The sequence below is a fragment of the Rhinolophus ferrumequinum genome, chromosome 7, assembly GCF_004115265.2.
Source record: "Rhinolophus ferrumequinum isolate MPI-CBG mRhiFer1 chromosome 7, mRhiFer1_v1.p, whole genome shotgun sequence".
Lineage (NCBI taxonomy): Eukaryota > Metazoa > Chordata > Mammalia > Chiroptera > Rhinolophidae > Rhinolophus > Rhinolophus ferrumequinum.
In genome coordinates, this window is record NC_046290.1 from 75,266,574 (window position 1) to 75,292,919 (window position 26,346).

General features: G+C 36.7%; 1 protein-coding gene across 2 annotated transcripts in view; it reads left to right on the plus strand.

Moving 5' to 3' along the window:
• The window catches only part of CAMK4 (calcium/calmodulin dependent protein kinase IV), a 203,747-nt gene that overhangs the window by 132,400 nt on the left and 45,001 nt on the right, over positions 1–26,346 (plus strand). For both annotated transcript variants that reach the window (XM_033110760.1, XM_033110758.1), the window contains one exon: positions 12,331–12,403. In XM_033110760.1, the coding sequence (XP_032966651.1) occupies positions 12,331–12,403 (73 nt within the window). The remainder of the gene's footprint in view (positions 1–12,330; positions 12,404–26,346) is intronic.

Below are 26,346 nucleotides of genomic sequence, written 5' to 3' on the forward strand. Positions count from 1 at the left end.
AATATATCCTACATTATTATTCCATGTATTGCTTTCTTTCTGGAGAGTTAAAACTCTTAATATACTTTCTGTTTCTTATCCTTTGGTCAAAAACCAAATTTATTTAATTGTGATGATAAAAATTCATTCATGGTCTACTGATGACCATAATAGTATCTAATGAATGAACTAATGGAGCAATTGATGAAAAGATAATCATGTCAGTACATTGTAGTCAAAATGGTTGTATTTTATTAACAAAAGATCTATGGTGCTGCCAAAAAGACTAAATATAGTAAAAATCCAAGTAGAACCTGCCATTTCATGTAGAATATAAATAGTAAATTTCATGGGACAGTTGATTAAAAGTTTTGGAATAAAATCAATGATTTTTTTATGTCCAAGAAAATCCCCCTCCAAAAAACTTCTACAAAATTATGATATATGAAAAAGAAAGCCCCAGAAGTTTTCTGTTCCATCCTACTCAATCTAGTCACAACTCTTAGAAATTTATTGAAATTTTTAAGTGGACAAGGCATGAGGTTGTTTGCTTTAAAAGTAAATTTTTGAGTTTCATTATGTTTTAGAAAATGGTTGTATTTTAAGGTCACTAATTTAGCATCATCCTTATGACCTTCTAATTAAAGTTTTCAAACAAAATTTTGTCCCTGATTTTTGTGTAACTCCAGTATCAGAATATCTTGTAGATTTTTAAATTGTCTTGTTTTTTTTAATTGTCTTATTTTTTCTATTTATTTCCTGTATTTTTGCTTGCCTGATTATATTCAGATGTCAAACATTATGTATAAAAGGTCTTAGAATTTGTGGCTTTAAATGTTGTTACCCTCGGAAAGGGCAGATTTTATTGTTGTTGTTATTCTGTCAGGCAGTTAAATAAGATAGGAACAAATCGTTTTAATCCAATCAGGTATTGGGTTGATTCAAAGCTGGGCTTCCTGAAGGCAGATCTATTTCTTGTCAACACTTACAGGGTTTTGCTCTTTAAGGGTCCCAATTTAAGCCAGGGGATTTTGCTAGGGCCCCCCTTCCTTGACAGACCCTAAATGCCAGCTTCTGTTCCCTCTACCCTGTGAGAAGGCCAGAATCCTTGTTCAGCTTCTCAGCCTGTCAGCTGCTGATTTAAAATCAGCAAATGCCTTTTATTGGAAAGCAGAGGCATCAGATGTTAGGTTTGCTTTGCTGAGTTTTTCTTGTCTTTTGGATCTTGGCTCCCAAAGCCTTCACTTCCTTGGTAACTCAGAAATATTCACAAATATTTTTAAAAATTATTTTATTTAGCTTGTTCTTTCCTGGAGGCTTGTCTCCTCCCACTATTGCTGAGAGTAAAAATTTAATATGTCGATGTAAGAATGCCCAAACCTGTAGAAAAATTTTATAAGAGTTTATTATAGTTTATTTGGGCCAAACAGGGGACACACCTGGAAGCAAAATCTCAACAGAGTGAGAAAAATGCTTTCCAGAAGACAGTCTGCAGTGTATTTGGAATTAAAGAGGGAATGTAAAGATTATATGAATATGGCAGCCATTCTGGTCCTACTCTTCCTCCTCGTGTGGCCTCACTATCTTTCTTATTAAATCTAGCTCGTCTCTTTGAAATTATTTCCAAGAACATAAACTATTGTTTATTTTATTTATGGAGATTCATGATTTATTGGTTGGTCTTAAGCAAAGCTACACTTTATGTATTTAACTCACTCGATCACCTTACAAATTTTTTAGGTATTATTATCTCTGTTTTTTTCAAAAGCATAATCTGAATAAATTGATAAGTCATGAAGTTTGGCTTGAAACTCATGTCTGTCTGACAAGAAACTTTTTTTTTTTTCATTTTGCAAAACTGAAAATATTCTTGGTAAAAACTATAAGTCGTCAACATGCAAGGGAGGTAGTGGTTATGTTTGGGGACTATGCATTTAGTCTATTAATTACCTGACGAAGTCCTAGTATAACAGACCTAATAGTCAACTATACATCAACATTTCCAGATCTTTTAATCTTGGTAGAAATAAATGGAATTTTCTGGACATTGTCATTATCAAAAGATTCCAGAAATGGAATTTAGGAGTTTTTGTTTTGTTTTGTTTTTATTCTTTTTTTTTTTAACTTTTATTTATTTAAGTGTGTTTTTCCAGAATCCAACAGCTCCAAGTCAAGTAGTTGTTTCAATCTAGTTGTGGAGGGTGCAGCTCACAGTGGCCCATGTGGGGATTGAACCAACAACCTTGTTGTTAAAAGCACTGCACTCTAACCAACTGAGCTAACCAGTAGCCCCAGGAGTTTTCTTGCCCCAGTCTCCAAAGAGTTGTGTCATGGTTGATATTCTGGTTATCTGAACTCAGAACACATCAGAATTTATAAAGACTGCTGTGTCAAAAATTAGTCATTAATGTAATTTTCTAAAGATCTCTAAAATCTGATAGTTTACAAAGAATAATTAATCACTATAATGAAGGCCATTTTCGTGTGCCTGTTGGGGTCCTGGTAGTGGCAGGGCATTTTACTAAGTATGATCTTATTTAATCTTCCCAACAACACATATACAAGGTAGGCCTTCACATATATACATTTTACAGGACAGATAAGTATGGATCAGAGAGGTCCAATAACTACCATAAAGTCACTCAGCTTCTATTGGATCTAACAACAACAACAACAACAGCAATTAAATGAGATTGGACTCCAGTATGTCAGATTCCAAAGCATATGATCTTTAGACCATGTTGTGCTGCTGCTAGTAAGCAAATGCTAACACTTATAATGTAACATTTTGTCCTGCTTGAGAACTATTGGCTTACCTTAAACATTAATTTGTTGTTATTCAACCATGGATATTTTGAATACATCTTCTCTTTATGCAGTTTTATCTGGCTGTATATGAAGAAAACATAGACTAATATTTGGATTAGGTTTATAATCTACTTTTTCTTATATATTAATTTAAGTTCACACACTGGGAACACATTAATTTGAGGATCAGAAGGAGCCCACAAGATGGAGAAACAGAAGAGGTTCGTGTGAGAGGGACTTATATTTAGAACAAAATCCCAGACAAGACACAGAGGAAATAAGATCTACAGTCAGACAAAAGGATTTGTTTACGATAGAAAAGTTTCTCTTTCTCAGAAGCCGAGTCAAAATGCAGAAAGATCAAAGGATCTAGAGTAGTCAGTCATAACAATTCTGAAAAAAAAAAAAAAAAAGAGGACTTATATTAGGGCTGGGATATAATTTTGCTCTACTTACAAACTAAAAGTTATCTTATTAAATTTTTATGGATGTTGGAAAAATATATGAGATTCCCGAGTTAGAGACACAGGCCTTTACTATAATAACGATACCGCACAGCGAGTATCATGGGCAATAGCAAGTTGGTGTCATTTCCCCTTTGTCCTTCAAGTTCCACGGGGGCAGCTCAGTAGGCTTGGATGGGTGCCTACACATGGAGTGGGGTCATTCCCAGGAGAGCAAAGAGCTTAAATGTCCTTAAACTGGAAAATGAACAAACGAAAGGTACAATGAAATATCATTCATCAATGAAAAGGAATGTTCCTTTGATATACACTACAACATGGATGAGCCTCGAAAACATTATGCTATGTGAAAAACAACAACAGACAGGAAGGACTACATATTGCATCACGCCATGTATGTGGAATTTTCAGAAGGGGCAAATCTATAGAGACAGAAAGCAAATCAGTAGTTGCCCAGAGCCTGGGAATGGGTGTGTGTTGGAGTCGGGGAGAGTGAAAGAGATTTAAGTAGTTCACGCTTGATAGGCTCCGTTTTTTCCAGTATTGTTGTGGAAGAGAAATTTACCTCCTAACAAAGGCTGGACGAGAATGGAATAGGGCATTTGAGGAAAGACGTGAAGTTTGAAAGGGGGAATGTGAGAACAGACAAAGGCAACAATAAAGCACTTTTCAGGAGCCCAAAGGGTTTGCTGAGTCCAGAAATTATGTGTTTTCGGAGAGTCTGGTTTGTGGTATTTTATGCTGGTTGGCTAAACCTCTGCATATCTTTTGTGCAGTTTTTGATAGCATCTCTTTTTCCCTTGGTTTTATCCTACTTTTCGGTTTTCTCCTCGATCTCTTTCCTGAGTTCCTCTTCCTCTTTCCATGCCATAAATGTCACCTTTCCTAAGTTTCTTCTCACATTCTCTGTAGTTAAATTGAACACTCTCCTATGACTTGAGCCACATTGGTGACTGCCATCTCAGCAGAGGTGAAAACAGTATTTTCAACAATCTGCTAGACATTTTTCACCTGTAAGTACGATAGGCACCTTTAAATCAATATATCCTCAAATGAACTCAGCATCTTTTCAATTCTGTATCTTGCTTTCCCTCCCTACCTCTGCGAACTGATTTACCAACTAAGCTAGTCAGCATTGATTTCTCCCGCTTCCTCTCTTTTCCCTGCCCATAATTCTTTCTCTGAGCAGCTCTCAAATCCATTTTCTCACTCTTTCCCATTGCTTCTGCCCTTTTGAGCCTTCACATTCTCCTTCCCATTTCGGTAGACTCCTAACTGGAATTAGTTTCACTCTCTTCAGTCCTTCTATATTTAAAGCACAGATTTGATCAGGTCAGTTCCGAAGGCTACTCTCTCCTTTTGGTTCAAGTCAATTCTTTTAAACATGGCAGACAAAACCACTTGCAGTCTGGCCTCACCGTACAGTTTTAGCTTTACCACCCATATTACTCCCTTGTCTCTTCCAATGGTAACCAGAATACATTGACTCCACCCTCCAGGAACTCATGGTCTAGAAGAGGGAAAGTAATATTATTTTTGAATACTACCATCACCGCCCCACCAAAAGTATATTAGGGCTCATAGAGACAACTGCAATATCACAAGATACAAAAATAAATGACATGAAGGGACTAAAAAGAAAATGTAGATAAGAATAAGTACACAAAAGACATATCATAAGACACTTTGCATATGTTAGAGGTTGGCCACAAATTGGGCTGTAAGTATTCATTCATGTGGGGTGACAAATGCTATATTTGGGGCATAAACACAGTACATAGGGCATAAAACATGGGTGTCTTCTAAGTCATAAATGTCTTCAGAGAGGAATAGAATTTTATGTGAAAAATCAGAAATTAGCAGGTGGAGGCTAGAAGGAAGGGAAAATGATGTCCAGGGCTCTGTGGCAGGCGTTAGGTGTGAGAGTCTTAGTCTCCATTTCAGAAGCTGTTCTAGACAGGAATCAAGCAGTTGCTAGATGTCTGTCAAATGAGTGATTAAATAAACACTGTGCTCTTGGGCAATATATATAACACCTTTGGGCCAGTCTTTTCATGGATAGTATGAGAGAATTGGACCAGGAATCCCTAATGTACATTCCCAGGTATACAGTATGATCTGGCCTCTCCTTCCTCCTGCTCTGTCAGCTCCCTCACTCTTTCCTTAGCTTTCCAGTTTAACAGGTGATAGTAGTATTTTTGAAACTATTTTTTTTTTAAGTATGTGAATTTAACACTTGTTGGGAGAGTTTTTAGAAAATGCACTAATACAGACCAAGATACCATCATTCAAGATACCATCAATGAAATGAGACAAAAAGCAGCAAATGAGGCTTATAAAGGAGCGGTCGATTTACACAGGGTACAGCTGAATTCATTTTGATGTAATTTTGTATGTAACAGCATAATGATGTACTGGCAGCCCTTATGACTTTGTTCTTGAAACTCATGTTATTTGGGACTTTCACTCAATGTCATTCGATGCTTTAGTACATAGTTTCATCAGACCAACGTCTTTCTCGCGTAAACCTACAGTCATCTAATAACTATCTCCATTTGGGAAAATGCTGCCGCTGCTGGCGAGAGCAATAGGACTCCTGAAGTACGTGCCAGGAAGTCTGAGGGCCTCGGGCTATGATCAGATTACAGCTGCATTGCCTGTGCTAACTGCTGGGCTGGAGACGTGCTCAATTCAATTTGCAGCAATTAACATAACAGAAGCAAATGCACAGAAGTCATATTTTAAAGCAGGTCCATGGGAAGAAATCGGCACTGCCTGTGTTTTCTCATCCTACAATTTAAATATGATGGAAACAGTCCCAACTGTAGGAAAGAGGAACATGTGAGCCATCACAGCAAACAGTGGAAGGACAAGGCCTGGTCTGGATTAGGAAGGCCTGCTGGGGCCAGAGAAGCACAGCCTGAGAGCCTAGGGTAACACCCCCCCATTGTTCTCCCTTCCCAGATCTCCAGATGTCCGCTAGACCTGTGAACGGAGGGAACTGTAGGAACTGGGATCCCAGGGCAGACTTTGGAGTCAGGGTTGTGATCAAAATCATAGGAGAGGTTCTGTTTTTAGCACTGCATCTTCTATCATGTGTCATAGCAACAAATGATATGGCCCTGGGCCTTTGAAAATGATCTTAAGATGCTGATAGCATCGTAACTGCCTTCTTATCATTTTACAAAGCATGAAAAGGAAATTAGTTTACTAAATCTGGAGAGAAATATACCAGTGAATGTTTAAATATAAAAAACAAAAATATCAACCAAAATTATCCTCTTATTTTTACGGCTCTGAAACCGCTACAATTATTGAATATTACACTGCTTCTAAAAATTGAAATCATAGTATATTTTGTATAAAGCTATAAATTCTTGATGGTATAGGCTTGGTTCAATTTCATTGGAAACTTTTTTGAAATTCCAGCTAAATTTTAGTTATAAATTTGTGTTGCTTCATGAAATAAATACTACTCTATTTTGATGACTTTGAATCACTTTGATTTTGTTCAAAATATGTTTCTAAAAAGATTCGTATTATTACAGTAATATTTAGAAACTATGTGTCGTGCGGGGGACCCTGCTTGCTGCGCCATTTGTCGTGCGAGGCGGCCTGCGGGGCCTCTAGTCCCGCTCCCTACATAAGAACACAAGATGTGGCTAGGCCAAAAAAGGAACACCCACGGAGCCATAGGTGGGGGAGTCACACCACTATAGTCTCACTGGAGGCTCTGTAGTCTCACTGGAGGCTGGAGTCACATGACCTGCAACCTGCTGTCCACTTCTCTGCCTGCCAACCAACCGACTCACTGACTCGACTCACTCTGACTCTCGACTCCCCAACCAGCGGAGCCAGGGCAGTTCTATCAGTGGCTAATTGGCCAACTGGTTACAGTTGACGGCCACCTACTACTCGAGCCAGCACCTTTCATGTGAGGCCGAGAGCCTGGAAACTGCTCTTTGGGACTCTGTCCCCACACGACGTAACTGAGTTTATTCCTGAGGCCAGCAATAACCTTTGTGCTTACTGCATTTTGCTTTGGGAAGCATCTATCTGGCTGTCCTCCCACTGGATCCGTGGCTGATGCACTTGTGATGTACCATTCCTCAGGCCACTGCTTTGTTCACCATGATAAGGAACAGAGGCAAACGAGTTGTCTGAATGTCCAGTCTGAAATTTTTCTGGCATCCATTCACTTGGCAATTAGTATTGATTACATAAATATTCATTGACTGCCTACTACGAACAAGGTGAACACTCGGCTCCATGGGTGATCAAAGCAATAATCGAGTGAGAAGGCTAAGAATTTTGCCACCATATCCAGCAGAAGGCATTGGATCAACACCTCTACTGTAGCCCTGCTACCTAAATGGAGAGAAAAAGATTGCAGGAGTTCATTTTCCTTAGCTTGCTCACCACTGTCTTCACTTACAAGCTTAGCTCTAAGTTATAAACCTGCATTTACAACTTGAGAAGTTCACGGCTGTTGAGCTTTCTAGTTAGCCATGGATGGCCTGGGTGGTAACTCAACCTCAATACTTAAAATTGAATGTCTGAGTTCCAGAAACCTAACTCTGTGACACTCTGATGAACAAATCAACTGGGAACAAAATTCCTTCTAGTAGAAGCAGCCTGGAAGAGAAGCAGTTGAGTAATGATGCTAGAGCCAAGATACGGTGTGCGAAGTTCACACTGAGATGAGGTAGAGAAGGCACTTGTATTTTGTTCTCCTGCCCCACGTGTCTACTCTAGAGACATTTCTGACAACAGAATTAATAAACTCCTTGGCCATACAAACCTTGATATAACATGTATTACATCTATGATGATGATGTTTTTGTTAATAATTTCTCTACTATCTGTGGTCTCATCGGGAGCAATACCCAAATCTTGTTCTTCACATGTCCACCAAGTACTGGCTCACATTAGAAATACTGATTGAATGCTACTACCCTATCCTCACACTTTGATCCTCACTGTAGTCTTGGTTCTTTTTCTTAGAATACTCTCCCTCCTCTCCAATCCCATGCTTCTCCCTCACACCTACCTCACCCCTGGCTCCCACCCTTTCCTCAGTGAGAAAACGTCTCTACACATTTCAGGTCTGAGCTGAGATATAGCGACTACCTGCAGAATCCTCTTCCCACCTGCATGGCCTCCAGAATAGATTACCTGCCCCTTCTAGGAGCTCTCAGGCCATTGTCTACTACCTGTGTCACAGCATGTAGCACACTGTGTTGATTGTTGTTTGTCTACTTATACCAAGAGAAACCCCACGATAGCAGAGGCCATATCTGGTTCATTGCTGAGTGCTCAGCACGCAATAGTTATTCCATAATATTTATGGAATAAATAAATGAATGGATATATCTGTTAAAATGCACCCTCTCCATTAATTAGATTTTGCTAATTGAACATATATTATAGAAAATTAGTGAAATTTCCATTCTATTCTTCTTAAAGCTGCTACTCTTCCCTTCATCCTACCTGAAAACAGCTCCCAAGAAAATTCACTCTTCTATCCAGCCAGTCCCTAGACATTCACACAAGGATGTGTTCTGAATACAGGTACTTAACCTTAAATTAAACCCAAATGAAAATTCATAAACACCATATTTAAGCCAAAGCTTGAAACTTCCATAATAAAACAAAACGTAGAGAGGAAATTCTAGTGGGTGAAACACCGCCTCTCCAATGGGTGGGGTTGCCCATGAAAGCTCCTGTGTATTTAGTAGACAAGGAGGGTTTCCCATCAGGGAGATTGTGCATTGTACAACTCAGGGAGTACTATTTGCATAGACTAAGCCTCATGGCATGATACCTGCTGGAGGGTGTACCATAAAGCAGCTGTGGTAAAGCTCTAGCCTTGGTGAGGGAGTGTGGGAAAACCCACAGTATTTTTTTGTAGACCACGAGGTAACTGATTTTATTCTCTTCCAGGGAGAATGATAGGAGGGAAGAAAGTTAACTATTGGCAATTTTTTTCCATCATCTTTGTTATAACTCCCTTCTGAGCTGCTGAGGCTGCAGGTGCAGTGCACAGAGGAGACACTAATTATATTTGTGTTAGTTGGTGGATGTACCACAAAAGTCTACATTTAAAGCAAAATGCAGAGGAAGGTGTAATGGTAGCCAAAATTCTTAACCCAGTAGTCCTTCTTTCCCCCTTCTCTCAGAATTAATTTAAAAGTGTTCAGAAAGTATTGTACAAGAGATAGTTTCAATTAAATGTTTAATAAGTAGGCTATACAGAGGGTGCCAAAAAAAGTATACACATTTTAAGAGAGGAAAAAACTGTTTTAAAATTGTAATACTCAATATATACCAGTAACAAAAGATGAATACAGGTCATGTGTATATATCTATTTTTGGCATCACTGGTGTGTAACTCAATCATGAATTGGAAAATGTGTATTCTTGTAAGGAAATATCATATGAAAATTGTTTTTCAAGAACTAATTAACAATAATCCCCGGAATATTGCAATCTATTTTCACATTTTGTTTGACCCTGGCACATGACAGGTATTCAAGAAATAAAAAAGGGGGGAAAGATATTCCATCTTTCATCCTTTGAAAAAATGATAAGTTTGTGTTTCTTGATAATGTTCTAAATAATTGAACGAAGAAAATAAAATAATTGAAATTTTTGCATCAGTGTAGTTTCTCTGAATCTTCATAATTGTGATCATTGAGGTATCTTCTTATAATACATTCTTTTATTTTTGTCATATCTTTTCTGCTTTCCTCATCCTCCATCCTATATTTTGAGCACGTTTTATAGATTTTAAATTCAACTTTAACACTGACTACTTTGAGAACTTAGAATTCCTTGCTAAAACATTTTTTTTTAAAAGGATACTTTCTGGAAAATATGCTACTTGAGGAATTGACAGTTTAAGAAAAATTTCAAAGCAAAATTACAAAAATTGTTGAAGTTTTGTCTCTTATGTTTTGAATTGACCTTTTTCAGACATGTCTTTACCACAAAATTTTGTCTGCTGAAGACATCTTATGCCAGTTGGGAATCTATACAGTGCTATCCAAAATGTGTGTTCTTTTGAAATGCTGGTAAGATACAAACAGCAAAAAAGTCGTTTTTCAATCTTCCCAAATATTCCCATAGGAATAGATAGAGAAACTAGGACAGAAAAACCAAAAAACTCACAGACAATACCTATATCAAAACCAGGTGACAAGGTCTCCCTATGAGCCTAAAATGCAAGTGAATAAGTACAAACTATTGACAATTCCAAGAGCCATGTGGTATTAGCATCTATGTAAGAGGATGCAAAGGGAAGCGAGAGGACATGTGATGGACCTAAGAATAGGAGAACACTCAAATCTCCAAATCATTGGGAAGCAGCCTGTGCCAATAAAAGAGGAACAGCTGAAATCGTGGGGGCTTTTTGCCATCCAAATTTCTGAGAAGTGCAAAGGCTGCACCCACAGTAAGGTCTGAAGTGACTAATGAAGGCCCTATGAACTCCTGAAATTAATATCTGAAGCCCCTTAGAGAAAAAGTCCTGTATATGGGAGAAACTGCTAAGAAGAGACTCCAATAATCAGAGTGGAGATGCTAGAGGCAAGGGAATGAAATTCCAGATAGAGAAGCGATCTCAGAAGCAAGAGGTCATTTTTTTGAATGTTTCATGTTAATAAACAGAAAATCGAGAGCCATGAAACTTGAGAATATATCCTGACCCACCCTCTGCCAAAAGGGTGAAGGGGAATAAGAGGTACAAACCTACAGTTATAAAAAGAAAAAAGTGAAATAAGTTATGAGGCTGTAATGTATGAGTACAGCACAGGGACAATAGTCAATATCATTGTAAAAATTTTGTTTGGTTACAGATGGTTACTAGACATAGCGCAGATCACACTGTGAGGAATATAAATGTCAAATCACTATGTTGTACGCCTGCAACTAATATAATATTGTATCTCAACTATATTTTAATTTTAAAAAAAAAGAAAACCAATTTGGCTTAAAAATCAACAGCAACAAAGGTGTTTTGGATAATTTCAATACAAAATGATTATAAGAGCACAGAAAGTAAGTAACAGAATAAGGTTCCTTTAGACAATGAAAGCATGTCAGGAGGATACCTACCAAATAGATAAAACTGTAACTTAATATTACAAACTAAACTATAATTAAGAAAATCATAGAAGAAAGAACAATATCAATCAAAAGTTGAAAAACTCATAAGTGTATAATCGTACAACCCAAAGAAGAAAACCAAAGCAATGGAAGAAAACAAATACAATGCATTCTAATTCAGGAATACATTCCTGAAATTAAAAAAGAAAAGACTTCAACTTAAAAGAAAAATTACTTGCCCACATCCATGAAAAAAGAGCAAGTCATTTATTTGGGAAAAAAAAAAAAAACAGATGGAGGAGGCAGGGAAAGGGAGAGAAAGGCAGAAAGACCTTATTTGGACCTTATTTGAATACTGATTCAAACAAGCAAATAACAAATTTTAACATGCCAACACAACTGGAAATTTGAAACACTGCAAATTTGATGGTATTAAATAATTGTAATTTATCAGTGTGATAATGGCATTGTTGTTATGATTTTTAAAAGACCCTTTATCTTTTAGAGATATCTCCTTAAATATTTATGAATAAAATTATATGATATCTGATATTTGCTTGAAAATAACAAAGGCGGGGGAAGTAATTAGCTGGATAGATAAAACAACATTGGTCATAAAGGAATAACTTTTGAAGCTGTGTAACAATTACAAGCAATGGTGTATGGATATTGTCTACTTGGTATATGTTTAAAATGATTTATGATACAAAGTTTAAAAAGAAAGAATTTTTGTCCTCAGAATGGATAGTTTAAAATCCCAGACAAAATAAATGGTTTGCATTTTCCAAAATAAACCCAAAGATTTCTAGAGTGCTAATTTATGGAAATCATTTTCCTGGTGTCATGGTAGCCTGTTGCAATGACTTGGATGCATCTTCTTTGACATTAACTCAATTAACTTCTTTTAATGCCCATTCAACTGAATGCATGTGTCTAAGAAGAATTTAATGTTAATTTGGTATTCTTGTTTCAGAATCGTGGAAAAGGGGTATTACAGTGAACGAGATGCTGCAGATGCTGTTAAACAAATCCTGGAGGCAGTTGCTGTAAGTATGAAGTGACAGCAATAGTCACCTCTTTCTTCCTTTTACAAAATCATCGTTTAAGAAGTGTGTATCAGTGATAAGGCAAAGAATTTATAGTAAAACGGTATGAAATACTTACTAGAGAATATTTATATTTTCTATTGTTGTAGTCCTTCTGTGTAATGCCATAAGTGTGTTAAAATAATTTCCATTCTATTATTATGAAATCAAGTCAGACTTTGGTGCCTGTAGCTGTTCTTTTCTCTTTTTTTTTTTCCCCATGCATTTGTTTCTTTATTGTTTTTGTTGTTTGGTAGAAAAGTGGAGGAAGGTTGAATGTGATAAATATAGACCTTGGAGCACAGAGACTATTGATTTTTCTTTCAAGACAAGGAATGAGTGAATTAAAAGGAAAAATTATAACAATTTCATTTTTTTAAAGGAAAAAATATAAGTTAATATTTTAGAGTGGAATGAAGTTTTGCAAGTTAATGATGGAAACATGTATGCATATTTACAAAAAATACATAATTTTGAGAAGATTGCTTGGATTGAATTAATAAGAAAATATTGGCCTAGATATAATAGACTCAACTGGTGAAAACCTTTCCATGTATTTAATGATATTGAATCCGTGCTTAGACACTTGGTGATTCATTTATTGAATATAAAGCCAGAAGAAATTATTCTCTGAAAAATAGGGTGGGGCCCATGAGGAGCTATTTATCAGGATCAGTTAAAAAGACAAACCTATATAAAATATACCCAGAATTAAAATCTATTATATTTTTCAGAATCAGTTATCTAACTAAAATCATTATTCAATATCTTGAGAAATCAGCCACACTAATACAAGCAAGCACATATCCTGTGAATTTTACCCACAACCAAAACAGAAAGGAAGGGAGGAAAGACCCTGATATCTAACTAGTTTATGTACTAATTAATGGTGAAAAGGAAAAAAGAGCCTTCACAATCTTTGCATAGGGCTGCTAGAAATAGCAGATCTGTGATGTAACCAAATCCATTATTGAGCTATCAACACCAAGTTCAATTGGCTTTATAACCCAGTCTTTCCAAAGTATTCCTTCCTATAAAAGTGTTTTGGTTTTTTTGCTATGGTAGGGGATAAAAGCTGGAGAGGATGCCACAGAATTTTACTCTAAACACACAATGCAGCCACTAACTATACGAATATTGAATATTAAATTCATCTTCTCACAATACCCAAAAGAATAGCTCTATTTCAGTGTTTATTGAACACAGAATATTTACCATCCCTGGTTCCCTAGGCTTGCCAATTTGGGAATGATTTTTTTAACCTCTTCCATTACCTTCTCTCCTCACGTCCACCTTCTCCACTTTGGGTAAATCTTTCTTCAAATATCCATAAACCTAATCCTGCTCCCTATCATGCTATGACTATTTTTGGCCTGCTTTTTAAAACAAAACAAAACAAAACAAAACACATTTCTACTTGTTTTCACTTCCTATCTTTAAATAAAGAGTTCTATAATCCTCTTTTGCCATCATTGTTTTCATTTTGTCACTTCTGAATTCAATTAGGGCAGTTTTATGCTTTTATTAAATACCCATTTTAAAAACTTCATTCCTTATTACTATATATTATAGATTATTCAAGTAAATTTGCTGGCATGGCCTGCTGTCACTTTACCAAAATCAGGCAGCAGCTGGTATAGCAGTTCAGAGTAGTTTGGGGGGGAGCCAGATGGCTCAGTTGGTTAGAGTGTGAGCTCTTAACAACAGGCAGCGGCTGGTACAGGTGGGATGGTGGGCTGCACCCCACAACTAGAGATTGAAAACGGCAACTGGACTTGGAGCTGAGTTGCACCATCCACAACTAGACTGAGGGGCGCTGGAGAAACACACTGTTCCCCAATATTCCCCAATAAAATCATTTTAAAAAAATGGATTAAAAAAAAAAGAGTAATTTGGGAGTCAAACAGAGCTGGATATGCGATATGCGACTGTGGGGCCATCATTAAACACCTCTGACCTCAGTTTCCTCATGTAAGATAGACATTCAACCTAACAAGGCTGTGGGAAAGACTAATCAGATAAAGTACAGAAATCATAGCAGTGTTCAAGGGAGAGGAAAAACGGGATAAGCAATTTCTGACTCAGTATATTCATCTAAAGACATATTAGATGTAAATCTACAGAGGGTGCCCCAAAAAGCATACACGTTTTAAGAAAGGAAAAAACTATTAAAATTGTATATTCAATATGTATTAGGTTGGTGTGAAAGTAATTGCGGTTTAAAAGGTTAAAAATAAATGCAAAAACTGCAATCACTTTTACACGAATAAGAAAAGATGAATACACATCACGTGTGACTTCTGCAATTACAAGAGGTGCTCAGAGTGGTTACCATCAGCGTCCAGACACTTCTGACTATGGTGAACTACTGCCTGAACGTAGATAACACCTCTTAAAATGTGTATGCATTTTTTGGGCACCCTCTGTATATACTCCTTAGCTACTCCCCAGCTAAGTACTAATATCAAAAACAACTGTAGGTGCTCAATAAATATTTACTGAATAAATAAATGAAAATATATCAAGATTCAGAAATAGACTCTATTATATATTTTGTCTCTCTAGATGATGGAACATTTACTAAAACATCCTTATTATCATTTTTCTACTCATTTCATATGAAACACAGCTATAACTTGCTTCCACTCATGAAATTCTTTTCTGTTCCCTTACTGATATTTAATTCTTTTCCTGTCATTCAAAACTCACCTTCTTCAATATGTTCTTTCTGATTGCCTCCATCCATTTAAGTCACCTTTTGATTCGTTTGGTTTATCCCAGTAAGCATGTTTCAATTTAGTGATACCTCAGAGAGCTGACAGGGAGAACTCTGCTCTCATTCACTGAATGAGAAACGGATGCTTTCAGCTTCAGCGTTTTCCACCTATTGGAGTTACACCAATTGAGGAATAACTAAGATGCTTTGGATAAGGGAGGCCTACATAGAACAGAGAGACTAGAGTTCCAAGAATTCTATTCCAGGTCTGCAAAGATGGATTGAGTAGTCCACTGTTACTCCTACATTTAAAACAAACAAAAATTGTTATTTTACCTGCTCACAAAGCTCCACAAAGCTTCATTTTAAGAAGCAGATTACCACATTCAAGTCAAACATTCTTTGAAAGAAGTCTTATTAAAAAAAAATCAAATTTTCTCTGATTGCTGCCACTAAGGGTTAATTTAGAGAAAAAAATTAAAGTCATTTCTCTAAGTGTTTTCCAGGTAGAAAGCAAGCAACTTAAAACTTGTGAGAAGTGGCTGACATTTATGAAATAGTTTATTGTCAACGACAGCTATAGATAGCTATAAAAAATGTAGGACAGTTGGGAACTCAAAGTGATCAGTAATACATGTCACATTTTCCTGGGTCACGTACTTATAAGACTGTATCTAGGCTGGTGTTTGAAAGCACAGAAGCAGAAAACTTAAAGATTGAAAACTTCTTCGGAAATATGTTGCAGGTATAATTATACCCCTTAGGTAATAAATCTTGCAATTTTTCCCTTCCTCCTACTTCATCCCAATTCTTAGCCCCAAATTTCACAGGATTTGTCTGACTGTAATCTTGCTCCTTCTGCTTTTGAGCTTTAAATAGCATTTTTGAAAGCTTTTAAAGTAAGCTCAAAAGATGTTTCCTCCTTTGGGTTCGAATTCATTCAGTTAATCTTTGAGGAAAGGTCCTTAACCTTCGTGAGTGTTCTGTCTTCTTGAAATGATTTCCAGGTAGTCCTAAGTTACAAGGTCTACATCAATCTACACATTCTGGAAGGATCATCATGTCCTCATCGGTCATAAAGCACTTTGCCAAACCTTAAAGCCTTCCTTTTCCATTTACTTATAGATACCCAGGGAATATTCCATCTCCTCTGACATTTCTTACTGTTACCACCACCTTCAGTTCTTTCCTTGTCACCACTGATATCCTACTTTTCCTGTTTCCAAAAAATCACCATCCCCCTTTTTTTTCCACTCCCGATGCTACTGTCCCTCTTTTTCTAGAGACAGTTCTCTTGGTATGTCTTCATTTCAAAGCCAAGACTTCAGAGCTTGGAGAAACCTGTACAGATAGAATACAGGGGATTTAATAAAATACAAGGAAATGGTTGAAAAGCTAGTAATTATGTCTGTTATCTCTGCGCATAGCTTTTTGGTTAGAATTGTTTTAAAGATTGTAATGATGGCGGTAAAGAGTTGCAAACAAAAGCATCTAACCTTTTAAAGTTATGGCAACAAATATGGTATCTGAACATCAAAGAAAAACAATAAGTGGACATGATTATAGGGATGCTGAAAAAGATGAAATATTGCAGGTTCCTTTTGGTAAAATTTTAAAAACCTGTAACCTCCCCTAAAAAAGAACAGATTTAGCCTATTAGAGCATCAATTGATAATGAATTGATGACTAAATATTGAAGAACTGGAAAAGCAAAATAAGAACACTAAACTAAGATATTGTAGAGATAGCAACTTTGGGAAGCCGCCTGTCCTTGGACTGGGGAAACAAAATTAAGAGGTTGAAATGATTGGTTCTATGAGCACTGGAAAAACCTGCAAACTGGAATCAACATCTGCTACTGGAATGACCTGTTACTGCAGTGTGAAAAAGTGTTTCTAGGGTGCACGGAAAGAACAAACAGAAACAGAGACTCAGATAGCAAATAGGACAGACCACGTCTCTTCCTCCTCTTCCAGTCTCCCACTCTCTCCCTAGTGCTCTCTAATGGCAGAGCCAAATAGGGAGTCAGCAGAAAATGCAGCTTGTAATTCAAGTCCCAGCTTCACAAAGTGGACAATAGAAGGGAGGGTTTAAAGTTGAGAGACAACAGCTTAATAAATGGTACAGGAAGTTATTTGAAGGCAAAAATAAATTCTCCAAGTTTCTGTTATTAGAGTCTTCGAAAATGTTCATAGTCCTTATTAATGGGCAGGCAATAGTTCTGTAGATCAATGGAAACAAAACAAGGGCAGTCACATTAAAATAAATTGCTATCTATATTTAGAACCAAGTACTGCGCTTGATAACATTTATAGATTTAATGGACAGTATATTCATTATTCAGCTTTTCATTATTCAGCTTTACAAACATTATTTGACATGTTTATTCCATCTTCCACCTGACCTTATTTCTTGTTAGCAGAACCAATCTTACTTTATAAAGATAGAAAATACCAGAACTTCTCCTAGCCTCCCTTGCAGCTAGGCAAGGGCATGTGACCTGATCCTCACCAGTGAATTCTGTGAGCACTTTGCTTGTGAGTTCTGGGGAAAGTTTCCCCTTAATGACAGGAGACCAAGGGAGCAAAAGCCATTTCTCTTTTTCACTGGCATAGTTAAGTTTGCATATGATGCTAGGAACTGCTTTTGCTGTCTTGTAATTAAGAAGAGAAACATAACTGTGTTGAAGAAGGCAGAGAAAAAAGGAGACACAATTAGAATTCTCCTCCTGCTTCATCTCTCATAGGGGATAATAAGTTTCTCAATATTTCCACCGCTTTAAATTGTAAATCCTATTACTTGAAGTAATAGGATGCTGAACTTCTTGAATAAACTTTTGAGTATATGCTGATTCTGTGGTCAGAGCAAGTTGTATAATTTTCTATCCTTCTAAATATAACACACAAGGCATATTCTTAGATGAAAAAAGAAATTTGGTCCTAAAATTTCTAAAAATTGAATTTCAATGCATATCAAATATACACCCACACACTGATAAATCAGGATTAAGTATGATTTGAAGATATTGAAGATACAATGAGGTTTAAGGTTATTAACAGTAAGCTTGCTTCTGACACTCATTCTGTTTTATGAATATCGTTCTTGCTTGGACACACTTATTGTCAACACAAAGATTCTGATGGTTAAATTAAGGAATAAGAGGCTAGAACAGAGAATGCGTTTTTTTGTTTGTTTTGAATTTGTCAGTTCCTATGGTATTTGCATTTCTTTCTGGGAGATTTTTTTTCTCATTATTCACACTTGAACACTAATCTCTAGAGGATGGATTTTAATGCAAGGCTCAAAGCATTGTAACACCATAATGATAATTTACCAGTAAAGAGTAAAAGTAGTTATATTTTTATTATTAAGAATTGAGAGATCACAGTTTCCAGAGAATAAATAACAAACAATTCTATTAAGCTTCTCTAATATTCTGATTTATAACCACAGAATAAAGTAAACTAGTGGCTCAGTCTGAACATAGATACTTTACCAGGAAAAAAAAAATTGGAACAAAAAGAAAATCTACATTCTGAAAATTATAGCTCAGTATTAGGAAACTGGAGTTCTAAAAATAATTCCTGGGAGGGGGGTATCTTTCTCAGTAAATGTTTCTCTAAATCATCATTGGTACTGATAATAATGATATCAAAAGTTTATCAAATTCTAAGTGGCCTTCTCTTTTTTGATTCCCAAGAGAATCACAGTAAATTGTGGACTATATATCTAGGAATTTTCCAATTACTATACACAAAATATCATGTCAGTGATTGCATTCTAAATGACTTTTGGTGTTTCAGGTTTTTGTAAATGTTAGATGATGCCAACAATTCAGTTCAACCAATTACTGATTCTCTCGTCTGTGCCAGAATCTTGGATACATGATCAAGGAGCTCACCTATTTATAAGGCAGATGGACACATAAGCATATGTGTACAAATTGATGCATTTTGCAGATTAAAAGGCATTTGAAAAAGTGAAAGTTAGTCCATATATCTAGACAGAAACTGAATCAGAAAAATCTTGCCAGAGGAAGTTGTATCTAGGTAGATTTTAAAGGAAAAAATGTTTAATAGGCAGCCAGCATGAAAGACAGGGAATTCCAAGAATACTCCTTGTCTCCCACAAATTTTTAGGGAACACAATAGACTAAAGATACAAAGGCGTGAACAGCTGGTCTTTGGATATTGCTAGAAAGTAAAGTGCACACAGTGAGAACTGGGACCTGAGAGAGAGGCAAGGGAGCCTGTCCTTGGGATTTACATGGCTAGTGAAAGAGGATCATGTGATTCTGCAGATTAGGAGACCGTCAGGGACTTTGGCAGAACCATTATCCTGATGGCAACATAAAGTCCAAAAGCAGTGAGGCCCGCTAAGAGGATATGAAAATGTCCAGTCAAGAGATGAAAAACATCTGAAGGGACATGGTTTGTGACTCCATGAATGAAACACGCTAACCAACTAAACCCAGAATTCCCCTTGGAAATTTACTGTCAGTATTTATGAATGTTACATACGTGAAGACTTGGAGATTATGAAAAATAATGTAGAACAGAGAACATGCAGAGGACTTAGAGAATGGATAAGAACTTCTCAGCAAACTTTCTCACCTTTATTAGCATGTAACACTACATTCTCTTCTCTTAACTGTTGTGCCCAACTTGCTTGCTGAGATTTTATTCCATTCTCTTCCATCCAGTCTCACAGTTCCTCTAATGACCTATTTTCTTCTATTATAATGACATATTTTTCTTCTATTCCTATTTACTTCTCCTACATTTTTTTTTTCTTTTTATGCTCTTATTCCTCTCCTTTGGCTGAGAACTAATGACGAATAAAACAACAACAGCAAAAATGACATTGTAAGAGACCCACCAAAGCCTCCAGGATGATTGTGTTTACTATGTACACTGTACATTTTAGGTCCTCAGGAGAGCTATAGAAATAAAAATGGGGCACAATCCCTGCCTACAAGGGTTTAACAAGAAAAAAGAGGATTAAAAAATAACATCTAAGTTATCTTTCTTGGAAGGAAACACCTTGAGATTGTCTTTGCTTTGCCAACAACCCATGGAAGTGTTATGAACATGAGGTTACTGAGTAGATGTGACCTGATTCTAGTTCAATATCCTTGGATTATGGTCTTCAGAAGTTCATTCACAGCTATTCTGTCAGGTTTCAGCTGATTAGGAAATGCGATTCACAGAATCGTTGACTTGGAAAACCTCAAGTTAGGGTAGGAAATATTGTCTAATTAATGGTAGCAGCATGAAGGAAAGTGCTCACGGTGTCCTTTTGAGATCAGGAAAGGCATGTATTGTTTCTGTTTCTATGGGTGACCTACAAAGATTAAAGTGAGTAAAGAGAAAGAAAAAAGATGGGCATTAAGCTCAAAGATGGGGGTTTTAAGTAATATAACAACTTTTAATTACGTTAAAAAATGGTTATTCCAAGCAGATGTGCATAGACCATGAGAGGAAGGATATTATCATATTATCACAATACCTTTTTTATTTTAAACAAACCTTATTCTGATTGGCAATTTGGCCTATTTTCTGTTCCTCTGACACCACATTGCATATATATATATATACACATATGTGTGTGTATATATATACACACACATATATATATGTGTGTGTATATATATACATATATATATATATATGTATGTATTCTGTTCCTCTGACACTGCATGCTCTGAAAAGCTAAAATTCAGAAAAAACTGAGCAAAGAATTCTACCATCCATGATGTGCTCTCTAGGAGGACAATTTCTTCTTTACATTGATGTGGTTTATGTGCCACAGCCTCTATCTATGGGTCACAAGAGAAGGACTCTCAGCTGGAAAGATTCCTTTGACAGTGATTCTCTTTTAATGAAGAATGATTGTGTGGGAATTATTAAAGTATTATGGCTTGAAGGTGAACAGTGATCCTTTCTTTGTATGTGTGCTTCTCTCCAAGGATGGTAGAATGTCTAAGGTTAGACTCTAGTTAACTATCTCTATCTTTCATTGATTATTTATGGGAGGATGGCAGTGGGACCAGGAAATTTATTTCTTTGCTCTCTTGTAATAGTTGTCTGCCTAAAAGCTGAAGTACTCCCTGTATTGAGGGAATGAAGTCCTATTTTGTATTATTTGGAACAACATGGACCTATTACTTATGATGTCTTTGACTCATAAAAAATGAATTTTTTTTTTTTTAATTTTGGGAATGGCTAATTCACAAAGTGTTGAAAAAATGAACAATTCTTGCAATAGTCAGGGAGTTATTATTATTATTATTATTATTTCTGGGTCAGGAAAGCTTTCAGACAATATTCTAATACTTCTAATACTAGTATGTGAACTTCACTCCTTGAATATGGAATTTTGATTTTTATTATTAAATAATTCAGGAACAAATTCTGCAAAAAAGTTTTACGAAATATTTTATCTGCCTAATAAACGAGGAACATATATTTTAATGAAGATGTCATATTAACAAAGAGGCACAGACCTTGGTCATAGCCTATGTACACTGTACCAATTGTGGAAACAGAAGGTGAACTTTTGTTTTTTCAGTCTCAGTCTTCAGCCTCCCCTCAAGTGTGTAGCTCCAGCATGAGAAATGCTCACTAAAGTCCAGTTTACTCACTTTGACTAAGGCGCAGAGTTCCTCAATTGGGACAATGGGAATACTAGTGTAATTTGGGCAGGGCTATTCTTTGTAGGTATTTAGCATCCCTGACTGTCTTAACCTGTTCAGGTTGCTATAACAGAATGTGATAGACTGGTTTTCTTAAACAGTAAACATTTATTTATCACAGTTCTAGAAGCTGGAAGTCCCAGACCAGGGTGCCAACATGGTCAGATTCTCGGCGAGGGCTCTGTTCCTGTTTTACAGACTACCGCCATCTTGGTGTATCCTCACAATTGCTGGTCTCCACCTTATAAAAGTACTAATCCCATCGTGGGGACTCCACCCTCATGACCTTGTCTATATCTAATTGCCTCCAAAGTCTTCACCTCCAAATACCATCACAATGGGGATTAGGTCTACAATATGTGAATTTGGGGTGGGGACACAAACATGCAGTCCACAACACTAGTCCCGATACACTAAATACCAGTTGGAGGCCTTGATATTATGACTGCAAAAAAGAGAAACACTTTAACACAATTCACAATGTGTCTGAGTGGAACTTTTCCCTTAATCTGCCTGTTCCTTCTCTCTTACTTGAACCTCTCTTCCTTCGTCCTTTCTTCTCTTCCCACCAGTCTCTACCTTGTGAATTCCAGAGAATCATTGCCATCCAAAGTAATGTAACCACCATTGCAGTGTATGAGGTGCCAGACATCCTAACCATTCTTGTTAACCATTTTGCCTACTTCAAGGAAAATTTCGTAAATCATTAGAGGTTTCAAGATGTTTTCTTGACCTAAGTAAGATAAGACTATACTTCCTCCTCCCGGTGTCCTAGCATCCCACTTTCTGATTCTACCTTTTGTGAATGCAATTTAAGGTCCCTCTGTGCAATATCCTCTTTATTTTTAGCTCATTAAAGAAGTATGGTATAATTATAATGCATTTTTTATGCCATATATTTAATATTAATCTTCCATGGTTTCTGACCTCAGTGTTTCCTCTTGATTACTTTGTTTAAAGATTACAGAGCCTGATCTGCTCATTTTTTAAGGAAATACTTTTATACATATCATTAATCCATAAAATGTTGCTGGAATATCAGGCCTCTGCCTACTATGTTATAAGCAGCTGGTGGATTAAATAGAGAACTACTTATCCGTGCTCTGGACACGTAAAGAGTCAAAACTCAGATTTTTATTAATAGAACATCCCAGTTGTTTTAAAAGATGTGTAAAAGTTGCACAATTATACTGGGAAATACAAGACTTTGAGTAATTCACACATATATATATATAACTTGGAATGTAGACAAGGGTGGGTCACATTTAACTGTCCGTTGTTTTCTTTATGCGGTAGTATACGTTGAACCAAGAGTGTAACTTTCAGCTCTAAATTTGATGCCGCTCACCTACAAGTTGGAGGTTATTGCATTGGAATTTCTGTAGTCCTCAGTTTTCTCCACATGTAGTCTGTGATATTGAAAAGACTTTGTTTAGACCTATGGAATTTATAAGATAAAAGCAACACTATATCTCAGCATTTCCCCACTTCACCCTCCAATATTTCCCCATCACACTCACCCTTTATGTGAGGTCCTCCAAGTCCCACCTGAAAAGACCATTTGCTGACCTTGTGATCCTCTCTCTGCCGTGGGCTGTTATTCATAGCGCTCCTTCACTTCATTCATGGACCTCCAAAGACCTTCTTTTTCTCCAACATGAGAAATTCTAGTCCCTGGAATTGGGAACTTTTGTTTGAAACTAGAATATAAAGTACCAGAGGTCTTGGACCTCATTGTACTGTGTCTAGCATCCAGACTGTTTCCTGATACATATTGGACATTTCAAAAATATTTGTTGGATGACTCGACTGACAAAATATTGTTCATTGCTTCATCCATCTCTTCATTAATGCATTCATTTACCACCTAACCAAAAAACTGACAAATATTTTATTGAGCATATATTTAGTCCCTACCACTATGGAGTCACTAAGAAACACATGGCACTTGTGTGCCAAGAGTTTATATTTGTGTTCTTTAGCCCACCATTTGCTAACTGCAAAATACCCAGCATATTAGTTTTGTATTCCTGCCTAACAATTTACCATAAATTTAGCAGCTTAAAACAACTCAGTATCTCACAGATCTGTAGGTCTCAAGTCCAGTGGGTTCCTACTGGGTTCTCTGCTTAGAGTCTCACAAGGTAGAAACCAAGGTGTTGGTCAGCTGAACTCTTTACTGGAGTCTCTAGGGAAGAATGCACTTCCAAGTTCATCTAGGTTGTTGGCCAAAGTCACTTCCATGTGGTTGTATGACTAAGGTCCCTGTGACCTCAACTGCTTGTCAGCCAGGGGCTGCTCTCAGCTCCTGAAGACTGCCTGCATTGCTTGGCACATACCTCCCTTTGTGTCAAATCCAGCTATAGTGCTTCAAATTCCTGACTTTGTCTGATGTCAGCAGAGAAACTCTCGGTTTTTCAATTTGGTTAAGCCTACTTGAATAATCTCCCTTTGTTATTTAAGTTAATATAGTCATAGGAATGCTATCTCATCATATTAATAGATTCCATCCACACTCAAAGTGGGAGGGCATTTAATATAAGGGCAAATTTCATAGAGGGGTCATTCTTAGACCCATGTCTATTATACCCAGACCAACTACTCTTAATAATCAGGGTGTGATACAACAGTTTTCTAAAAAATGATAATAATTTAATCTAATCAACCCAAAACATGATTTCATGGGAAAATAAATTGGAGACCAAAGGTTGACCCAGACACAAGGATGAACTTGAATGTCAGTAGTTTTCAGGACTTTCAGAGACTCTGACAAATGTTTAGTTTGCTTGTTTTTAAAGATATAGAGGTTATTCTGTGTTCTCGTGCTGTTCCTTCTTTTGTACTGTTTTTTTCTCTTTTTTCAAAATATATGTTAGGAAATCAATTCTAAATCAATCAACTGTAGAGCATTAAGCACAACAAGCATTTTCAAAGGTTTTCAAAACTATTTGCCATATCTTAGAAAACAAACGATACACAGATCAGTGATCAAAAAGAAGGAATGATGGCTGCGGCTGAGGTTGTGTGTGTCCTCTTGGCACATAAAAATAGAAATATGCAATGTACCTCCATACGTTTGTTTTTTCATATTGCTCTTTGACTTATTTTTTTTTTCTCTTAACAATATGGCTTGGTAATCTTTCCATTTATGTATTAATTTTCTATTGCTGCATAACACAAATTACCACAAACATAAAAGCTTAAAACAACACCCATTTATTAGCTCACAGTTCTGTGGGTCAGAAGTTTGGCATGGCGTGACTCGTCTCACAATTTCAAAGCCAAGGTATCAGCAGGGCTGCATTTCTTTCTGGAGGCTCTGGGGGAGTATCTGCTTCCAAGCTCATTCAGTTTGTTGGAAGAATTCAGTTCCTCACAGCTGCCTCCTCACTTGGCCTCCTCCATCTTCAAGCCTGCAATGGCACATCAAATCCAACTCATGTCTGAATCTCTTTGACTGACTCTCTGCCTTCTACTTTTAAAGCCACATACAATGACACTGGGCCCACCTGGATAATCCAGTACAATCTCTATATTTTAAAGCCACAGGGATTAGTAACCCTAACTACATGTGCAAAGTCACTCTTGCCATGTTATATAGCATTTCCACCGTCTCAGGGATTGTCCAAACAGTGGGACTGAAGTTGTTAAGACTCCCAATGTAGGCACGACAACATCGCCAGGCATCTATACAAGTCTTCCTTACTGGCCTTTGGGATTCTGGGTCTTTTAAGTTTCAATCTGTACAAAAATCCATTCATTTAATCAGTCTTGTAGGATATTGATGATTTTCTTCACTAGCTCTTAAAATAAAGGCATATGAAACATTTGGTCTGTTTTGGTTTCTATGACTCCCTGGCCCACTTTTTTAGAGAACTTCTCAACCCTAATGTAAGGTTCTACTCACTTCTTCATTCACCTGTAATAAATTCTGAATCTAACTGCTTATGTTTGTTTTTATTTTTATCTTTTTCTATTCCTGAGAGATATAAGAATAGAATCTCAACAACTCTACTTTCTTCCCTGCACTCCCCTGGCATTCTCGACCACTGGTATGTAGCACTAACTACACTGTGTTATGGTTAGTTGTACTTGGGCCTGTCTCCTGAAGTAGACAGGTTATCTCTAGACTAAAAATAATGACTTATCATCTATATCTATCATCCTTTTCCTCTGCCCTCTACTTACCATACACACACACACACACACACACACACACACACACACACACTCCATATACCTTTCTGTATTCATAGTACGTAGCAGGCACAATATATATTCATTGACTTAAATCCAATTATTTACAAATCTTGTTTAGGATCCCAGCATTTTATGTTCTAGAAATATTTTGGAGCTGGCTTTATATTCATTGTTTGTAAAAGACAATAGGACTTCAAATGCATTGAATAATTCAAGAAACTGTTAAATCACATTACTTTAAAAAACCACATTACTTTAAAAAATGATAGTGCTATTCCAACTTTGCAGGAGAGC